At 35.5% G+C, this 9,383-nt stretch overlaps 1 protein-coding gene across 1 annotated transcript; it reads left to right on the top strand.

Annotated features, from left to right (window-relative positions):
- Window positions 1-329: 329 nt before the first annotated feature.
- RAD51AP2 (RAD51 associated protein 2) lies at window positions 330-9,085 on the top strand. Its single transcript, XM_049819437.1, has 4 exons — window positions 330-1,016; window positions 1,761-3,435; window positions 5,643-5,744; window positions 8,967-9,085. Exons 1-4 carry the CDS (start codon window positions 330-332, stop codon window positions 9,083-9,085), a joined length of 2,583 nt encoding a protein of 860 aa, XP_049675394.1.
- Window positions 9,086-9,383: the final 298 nt, after the last annotated feature.

The following is a 9,383-nucleotide window of genomic DNA, read 5'->3' as shown; positions in this document are numbered from 1 at the left end:
ACTTGTTTAAGATGGAATATTTAAGCCATAAGTCTGTCTCTGATAAAAAATGGAAACAATACCAGCTTTTGCAAATTCCATTTTTATGTGGTACCAGTTCTGTGTTTTCACACATAGAACATGAGAAAGATAATTTTCTGAAAAAAGTATGTTCTACAGAAGATAAAGATTATTTCAGTAGTGATAATGAAACTACTGCAGAAAGAGACAATAAAGAAAAAAAAAATTCATCATCTATAATTCCAACATTAAAACCTTTTAAAAGTATACAACAGCTGAAAATCCCTAATTTTCAACTTCCTAGCATTTCAAATAAAATAAATAGTAAAATGCCATCAACTAACTTGGAGGAGATGGATTGGAAGAATTTTAAAGGCCAACCATCTTTGATGCAATCTAAACAGTTACATGGTGTGCAAAAAATGTCTGAGGTAGAGAAACAAAAATTGCAAAATGATAAAAGCAGTGTAAAAGCTTCAACTGTTGGTTCTGAATTTAAAGAAAAGAATTACCCATCTATTAGCAAAGAAGAGCACAGTGCTTTCGCAGAAGGAGGAAAAGTATCTGTAACTTATTTCAGAGACAACAGCACTGACATTGAATGTAATCAAATATTTGCTGAAAATTGTTTCAAAGATAAAGTGCTGGAGAATTCCGATGGTGATGATGACCAGAAGTCAAAGATTCACATTTACATTAGTGCTAAAAACATTCAGAATGAGAAATGTGTCAGCTGTAATGATCTTTTGAAGAGAATGGGGAGGAAGAGCAGTAATGAGAAAGCAGGAACATTTCATATACAGACAAGTATTCCAGTAATAACAAAAACATTAGAGAAAAATAAGTTAGACATACACTGTGGTGTGCATAATTCTAGCGGTGATATTAGTTTGTGTGAAGCAGAATCAAAACTCTCTGCAAAAGAAATACTTGATTTCAAAAGATATTTAACTAAAAACATTATATTTGAGAGTAATTTTCCTCCCATTATTGTGCAGAATTTTCCAGATAAGAAAGTGAGTTGCAATATATTTAGGGGAAAGAAAATGTTCAAATTAAAGTTTTCATTTCAAAACATGTTGTTTGGGTGGCTCAGGACATGGACTGAATCTTTATATAGAGATATGCCCACATGTCAGGATAACAGTGTTACACATTGGTTTCATTTCTGTGAAACATTAAACGAGCAGTGTGATGCTCAAGAGTTAGTAAAGTGCAATACAAATAGGAACCACAAAAATAAAATATGCATTTGTTTGCTGGCTATTATTTCAAAGCATCTGAAGGTGAAACTAATAAAGACAATTCTTGCTTCCTTTTTCAGTAGCACAGATACTTTATTGCCAACTGGAGGAAAGTCTGTGCCAGTGGAGAAACACCCTTTACGTGGCAGAAAGCAAGATCAGTTAAACTCATACACAGATAATACTTTGAGGCAAAACACAGAGTTTCATAAAAAAAATGAAACTTATCCAGGCTTTGTAAGTTCTAAATTTTTGGAGAGCATTGGTTTTGAATTACATAATGAATGCCAGAGAAGACATTTTTCTAGATCTTTAGGTGAAGAAGAGTTTACTTTCCCTAAAAGAGGAGCCTTCCTTCGTAACCAAAAAAGTGAATTATATAAGGGAAGATATGTCAGAAAGCACCACCTCTTATCCAGAGGGAGTGAAGGGCTTAGCACCTATTTGAGGTCAATCAGTCACAAAAATGGTATGAAAAAGCAAATTTTAGTTGCTAAATGCCTAATCTTGCTGCAGGACACTTTGGATTGTTCTTCACTAGACAAAATGTATTGCTGCAATATCACAAAAATACAGTATCTGATAGGAGCAAATCTTAGATTTTGGAGTTACTTTCCTGCCCATTCACAACTGAAATTTGAAAAGGTAAATAGTAAATGTACAAATCAGGAAATATCGGTAACTACAGTAAAGCAGCAGCAGAAGAAACCAAGTAAAATGTTTAATAGATCTTTTCATGGAGAAAGATTTAAAGCTTTCCCTTTTGTTTTATGTGAAAATGAGAAACGTGAAACGACTGGATGTAGAAATTGCATAACATCTACCAGTGAAGTTACAAATGAAGTCACATATACCATGAAAAAATATTTGGGTACTTCTAGTTGCATAAAAGCTGATAGAAGAGAATGTGTGAGGTCAAAAGAGTTGCAAACATATTCTCATAATTTTCTTTCTAAAAAATATTTTTCTATTTTTGACACATATGAAAAAATTCCCCTTACTACTGATTCTGAAGACTTTGACCAGATCCCAGTTGTAATCCAAGACAATTCTGTCCAAAAAAAGTTGTCTGAAGAAAATGCAGTCACCAGTTCAAAAGAGGTTCCTAATTTGCCTGCTAAATCAAATGATGCCTTAATTCTACCTGAGCAGTCAAAAACAACTATGGAAAAATGTATTTCTCTCTTGTTAAAAGATAGCCAAACAAACAAACCTGAATTTTGCAAAAAAATAGATACATATAGCCCACATTTAGCAAATCAAAAAGAAAAAGTAGACCAAAATCCTTATTTAAATTTTGAAAATTTATTTCCTAGTTCCTCAAATGTTTATCAGTCTATCACTTTGCCATTAGATAGCAGCTCTCTTGTCAATAAAGACAGAGTAGTAAGTGAAGATGGACACTGCAGGAGTTCCTCAAGTGCAGGCAAACAAAAACAAAGTGAAAAAAATCATGCCACTATACAATACCCATCCACAGGAAGTCCTGCCATGCCAGATACATACTTGCAATTACAGGGTAAAGAAACAGTGCAGTTTTCTTTACAAGGGCATACACAGACAAACAAGGCAGTCAATTTAGAGCCAGCAACTTTGAAGCATAATCTTGAATATGTAAAAGAACAGGAAGAGATAAATGATGAACAAATGCATGTAACTAATGAAAGTCAATGTGAGACTGTAATGAATGACTTGATTATGTCATATTCAGAAGATGAATCTAAAACATTCATTGCTGCAGAAGAGGAATTAAAAATGCATTTAACTGTAATGAACAATGGATGTCTTGAAGATGTAAAAGATAAGTATTTACCTTTAGAAAATAAAATCACATATGAATTTGAACTGAAGAGAAGATTTGATTTAGTGCTAGAAGAGCTACATATGTTTCATGAAATTAGCAAGGGAAATGAAAACAATTTATCTAGTTTGGAAACAAACTCACACAAAAATTATTGTGAATTAAATAATTCTGAGGGGCTAGATGAAAATGTGACAAGTGTTCCTCAAAAGAAGCTATGTATTTCTTCTCCAATCTCTGGTACTATCGAAGGGCAAAACATAACTGACAGTAGTGGAAGTTCATTAAACGAAAAGATATCAAATGAAAATGAAGACCAAAAAGTATCTAAGGAATATTGTATTTCAAGACTGCCGAGTGAAGAATTGCTGCATTTAGCTATTGCAGAAGGTAAGCACATGAAATTATTGGCTATTATGTTAATAAGCAAATTGAAATTTCAGGTAATATTTGGTTTGCTTTAAAGTTGTGTTTCTCAACCCAAATAATTCTGTAACAATAACTGAGTTTTCATTGAATTGTACAAGGTTTGTCGAACAAAAGGTACTTGCCTATGAGTAGCCAAATGCAAAAAAACCTACGCTACTACCGCTGCCTGCACACTGTGCTGTAGCAGTTGTAGCTCAGTATTCAGTCAGTCAGTTTCAGGCTTGCTCAAGCCCACCTTAATGCAAATTCCATTACAAATTATTTATTTTGTCTTGGATTTCATCATAATAAGCCCTGCATTCCCTGAAAGAGTAAAAAAACTCAGTAAGATGAACATTTACAGAGAGAAAGGTTCAATTAAAACATCATGCAATATTCACAAAGGACACAAACTGTTTTCTTACAACTGATGTCATAGAATCATAGAATGGTTTGGGATGGGAGGGACCTTTAAAGGTCATCTAGTCCGAACCCCTGCAATGAGCAGGGACATCTTCAAGTAGGTCACGTTGCTCAGAGCCCTGTCCAACCTAACCTTGAATGTTTCTAGGGATGTGTTCTACTGAAAGCTTTTGTAGTGTCATGACAATCAACTTCATCTTTTCAAAAAGGATTTTGCATAATATTCAGAAGGCCATATTAATGAGGAGTCAAATCGTCACAAAAAATTCTTTTGCAGTTAGGTGATCAGTGGTGACAGTCACCTGTTAAATCTCTGGTTTGTTTAAGACCTCTAAGTGAACACAATAGCTAGTCTTGCAACATTTACATGATTTTGCAGCTGACATGGATATTAATATCTTCTATTTAAAGAACATTAGTTTGGGAAAATAGGCAGTTTAACACAAGTTCATGTAATAGATTAATAAAGATACATATGAGTATGTTCATGGGTGGTAGGCCCTACTTGTCATGTGTGATATTAGCATATTTCTCTAAGGTGTGTTCTAGTTATCTGTCCTCAGAAGTTAATTCTGGGCCATAGATCCCAAATAGGTGAAAGAAGTTTGCTGCACTAAGGACCTTAAGCTTGGAAAGCAGCAGAAGGTTTCTAAACATATCCTGCAGTTTATTTTTCTCATGGCATTGCCCTAAGCAGTTCTTGCCTGGTTCATTGCTTGTATTGCATTCTGTTTGGGATGACCCAACTTTTTCCATCCACCATAAAGAAAGCATATATACCTTACTTACGGTTCTGGCTTTCAGGCCAGGCCCTCACAAAATTTAGGCAGTATTATAGTTATGTTTCTTTAAAGTTTAGATGCTGCCTTTTTAAAAATTATTTTATTTTTCCTTAAAGAAACAGAATGTCTGCTTCAAACAATAGGTGGGCAACCCTCTTTGTAAACTTTAACACTCCTACCCCATTTGCTGTAGAATCAAGAAATATTTAATGAGTAAAGGAAGGACACCAAGAAGAAAACCAGTTGAATGCTGTACCTTCTTTTACAAATAGCTCCTATGTGATAAGTAAATTATTCAGGCACTTTTCAAACAGCATGTTTATCAGATTTTGTACCTGAAATTCAGTTTGCAGAAGTGATGAGTTCTCACAGCTGCAAATAAAATCAATGCGAGATATGCTTTGGTCGTATTTGGTAAATTATCTGATAAAAATGCAGCCATCTCAAATTTGGCATCCGAAATCAATTTCTCAGGGACTTGGCTCTAAATTTGTGAAGTGAAGATTGCAGGGTTTTTGTGAAGGTAATTAGTGTTTGTGAAGCAATTAGAAAAGTGTCACAGAAAAGCCCTGGAGGGAAGTCTGTTCAGTAGTTGTAACAGTATAATGTGCTGCAAGTTACACCTGAATGTCTTGCCCCAGAGAATGAAAACCTAACAGATACTGGATAAATTGCTCACTAAGTGATCACTTTTCTGCCTAAGTCTGGAATAAGAAGATCTAAGCGGAGAAAATAATATATCATGAGAGGATTAAAAACTGCATCATTGCATCTATGCAAAGGAGAACTACATGAGGTGTATAGGTTGCTTTTGACAAGCCACTGAGAGTGAGACTTTGTAGCTTCACTAATATTTCCTGTAATATGCACATATATGATTTACATCAACAACCACAAATCAATAACTAGATTAAACAAACTTAGTTATTTGTTTATAGAAATTAGTTAAAATCTTCAATGTTGTATTTATGCTTCTGTTTTCAGGCCATTTTGATGCAGCTTATAAAAAGCCATACACATGGGACCCAGCTTTTTTATCCTGCACACTTCTTAAGGAACAAAACTATAATTTACAGAAAGAGGGAGGTAAGAGTAATACTATTTTGTTATTTATACGACAAATACCAGTGCTGATAAACTTATATCTCAAACATTTGTATTTGTTTCTTCCCTTTTTATCTTTGTCTCTATAGCAATCACATTTTGTTTAATTGTAGGTTGCTAGAAAGCTGTCCCATCTTTGGCTTGGGTCACAGAGCAAGTCATGCAGATGAGCCTTTTTGTTCTTTGGACAGAAGAAAAGAACTCTGACAATGTGGCGTTTCCTTTTTTGCTTGTTTTGGAGCCATTTGGAACAAACATCTTTGGGCCTCCAATCATTGTGGTGTAGCCAAGATATACTATAAAGAGAACATGATTTGATATACTTTCTTGGAAGAGTTGCAGTTTTGGACACATTGTGGAAGGAAATTCAGAAAGATATTGCCAATCAATCTATTAGGATTTCAGAAAGCATGCTTTCGCGTTTTTTCCAACACTTGGAAACATTTAGTTAAACAAGGCTATTGGTTTATTCTGAAATGAAATACTAAAACATTGTAAGGAAAAGGCTACAGGTAACTTCTGTTTCGCTAGGTCAAACCATGTACAGATATTTTTATTTTTATTACCCATTGCACCTCTTAAAACTGATGCATACTTTGCTGTTCTCAGAATTCAGAAAGTCATTTTTCTTCATTCAGGCCATTCTGTGAAATAATGAGACTGAAAAATCTTGAATGTTTACAGATGACCTCTGGTGTTCTTTTCACCTGGTTTTTATTGAAGATATGTCATGTATTGATAATATTTCATCTACCAAATGCAAAATATTACAGAGAATTCTGTTCTACTTTTTTACTGCTTATCACTGCTCTATAAGGTGATTTTGAGTTTGGTTTTTTTGTTTGTTTTTTTTTTTTGTGTGGCAGGTGGATTCTAGTTTCTGACACTTGTAGTAGGTGTTGTTATTGCTTAGGGAAAATTCAAATTTCAGAATGCTGTATTGTGCATAACAGCACAAGGTGGTTGATATTAACATCTTCTTCTTGGAAGTTTTGTTCAGATGGTGTTGAAGTATGCTAGATGGAACACTGTAGCTCCTGCAGAAGATCAGAAGGTGACTGAACCTGGATCATCTTTCCTTTCTTCTTTCCCTGTTGTTTTGGGCCACAGGGCCAAGGGCAAAGAAAAACAGACATTTCTTCCATTGCCATTAGCAGTAACTATTCCCTTTATATTGCTTCCTAGACTTTTTTAAGTTCCCATCTGAGCTTCTCCAGTAATGCTTGGAAGAAAGCCTTAGCAATGAGTGACTTCTTTTTTTCCCTGTGATTGCTGAGAAATCATGCAGGTTTCTAGGGCAATGGCATATTTCTAAGGCATTTTATACCTTATTTCCAGAGCTTTGTCAGAATCAACGGGCACCTAATATGCTTCCAGTAGAAGAAGCTGAAAAAATGTTATGTTCCCCTCATTATCAATCTCAGTTGAGAGCAAGTCTTCACTGTGAGGGTGGTGAGGCACTGGAACAGGTTGCCCAGGGAGGTTGTGGATGCCCCATCCCTGGCAGTGTTCAAGGCCAGGTTGGATGGGGCTTTGAGCAACCTGGTCTAGTGGAAGGTGTCCCTGCCCATGGCGGGGGGGTTGAAACTAGGTGACCTTTAAGGTCCCTTCCAACACAAACCATTCTATGATTCTGTGATTCTGTGAAATAGGGAGTTGGTGAGGAGGTACATTGCTTCTGTGCTGCAATCTATGGTTGGCAGAGACAGTTCTCTTCCGTTTACACTGAACTGCCTTGGAGATTATTCTGAAGCAAGGACTATATTTTTGTCAGGGGGCATACTATATTTACTGCACTGATAGAAGTTAATGTCAGAAGTTTTGGTGATGTGTGGCTGTTTCCCTCTATTTTTTAGTAGGATTCTGAGTCATCACATGTGTTCTTACATGGTTTGGGTTGTTTATGCATCTTGGATATGATCACTGTTTCCACGATGGAATCCAAGCCTGTTAATTTAGCCAATTTAGTTGCCAAAACTCTGTGGCTTAATCCAGCATATTGCTCCCATAGTTAGAAGATTAGGAGGTACAAGTCTTATACTTGCTGGTATCAATGAGTTCTTTGTTTTACATCCCACTGTTTGGTCATATGAAGTGACTGTTGCCTCAGAAACTGTGACTGTTTTGGAAAGGAGATACCTAGGTGGGAAAAGAAGATTTATACTTCTGCAGTTTTACAATTCAGCACGACTAACTACCATGATTTACTGGCTACATATAAACCCATAACACTTGACTGAATTTTACCGCATGCAGTTTCTCTTCCAACTGACTCTTATGAGTCTTATAAAAGATATAGCAGCACTACTGTCTCATCATTGACTTAAGAACGGAGCTTTGGGTTTTTTCTCATCCTATCATTTAAATTCTCGCAAAAGGCTAAGAGAATTTTTTTTCTCCCTTTAGTAGGATTCCAGCTGAGTGCCTAAGGCTCTGATGGGCTCACTATTTGATATCCTAGCTAATTGCTCAGTGCTTCATCATTTTGTAGAATAATGGAAAATAGAACTGGAAAAGATCTTGAGAAATTTGACACCTTCATGTGTGATTATTACTTCTTCCGGATGACTTGTTGTTCTAATCTCTAAGTTACAAGGTCACTGTCTTCCATTCTTCCCCAGTGAGTATATTATTTTATGCAAAACAGAACAGCTTCTAAAGGATGACTGAATTGTGCTCCAGATTACTAGATGGTGTATACCTTACCTAATAGACTGTTGAACAGAAATCCATATCCTCCTGTCTTACTTTCTGGAAAATGAGTGCCACAAGACATCATGATTATTAGCACTAGTAGAGTGATGCCTGGCTGTGTAATTTGGATTTGTACATCTAAACCCCTCAGACTAGTGGTAAGTATTAAAGCATACTGCTCTCAGCGTCTCCTCTGTCCCAGAATGGTAATTTGTATCAAACTATAGGCCTTTGCCAGTCTGTAAGGCAAGTTATGTAATGTTAGGTTGAGGATCCTTCTAATGAGAAGGATTCTACATGTGACCCAGCTGTTCGCATTTCAATTTCAACCCAAAAGACTATGTTAGATGCTCTACAGCTAAACAAAATGGAGATGGGATAGGATGTAGTAAGGGACCAAGAAAGCTGCAATTAATATTCATCTAATTTACATGTCTTGGCAGTATGTGACTCTGGTGTATATCATATGGAATTCTGGCTTACTTTCTATTTCTTTTTTTTTAAATATAGGATACTTTCTGTCACATGAAGTTATAAGAGTACAGCCTCTTAAAACATGCAAGGGCCCCATCAGGATTGGGCTGTCAAGAAAAGCTCGACCCAAACAGCTTCATCCTTATCTGAAATGACTTAGTGGATTCTTTTACCAGTCTTCAAATAAAATCACTCTGCTTGAAAAATGTTGAAATGTTTTTATGTTAAGTTTTTCTGTTGATAGTTTGATCTTTGTGGTTTATAGGTTTTTTTAGATATTAATATTGCAGTATTTGCTAGTGATTTATTTAGGAATACTGTGAATATTTGATAGCAAAGGGATTTATAATGAATGTTTACTAGTAGAAGTTTTAATGGAAAGATGAGGACCTTTTAAAGTTTATGTAATATTAATAAAATCTGACATGTATTTTTCATCTATTAAAATATACA

The sequence above is a fragment of the Accipiter gentilis genome, chromosome 16 (genome assembly GCF_929443795.1).
Source record: "Accipiter gentilis chromosome 16, bAccGen1.1, whole genome shotgun sequence".
In the NCBI taxonomy this organism is placed as follows: domain Eukaryota; kingdom Metazoa; phylum Chordata; class Aves; order Accipitriformes; family Accipitridae; genus Astur; species Astur gentilis.
Note: the sequence above shows the minus strand (reverse complement) of the source record. Positions and strands in the feature narration are given on the sequence as shown.

Bases quoted from the DNA above. Each gene is read 5' to 3' on its own strand.
- RAD51AP2 (XM_049819437.1), top strand. From the start codon at position 330: ATGCCATCAACTAACTTGGAGGAGATGGATTGGAAGAATTTTAAAGGC. The intron at 1,017-1,760 runs GTGAGTTGCAAT...ATCTTGCTGCAG, and splicing joins AGAATTTTCCAGATAAGAAA to GACACTTTGGATTGTTCTTC. The intron at 5,745-8,966 runs GTAAGAGTAATA...TTTTAAATATAG, and splicing joins TAATTTACAGAAAGAGGGAG to GATACTTTCTGTCACATGAA.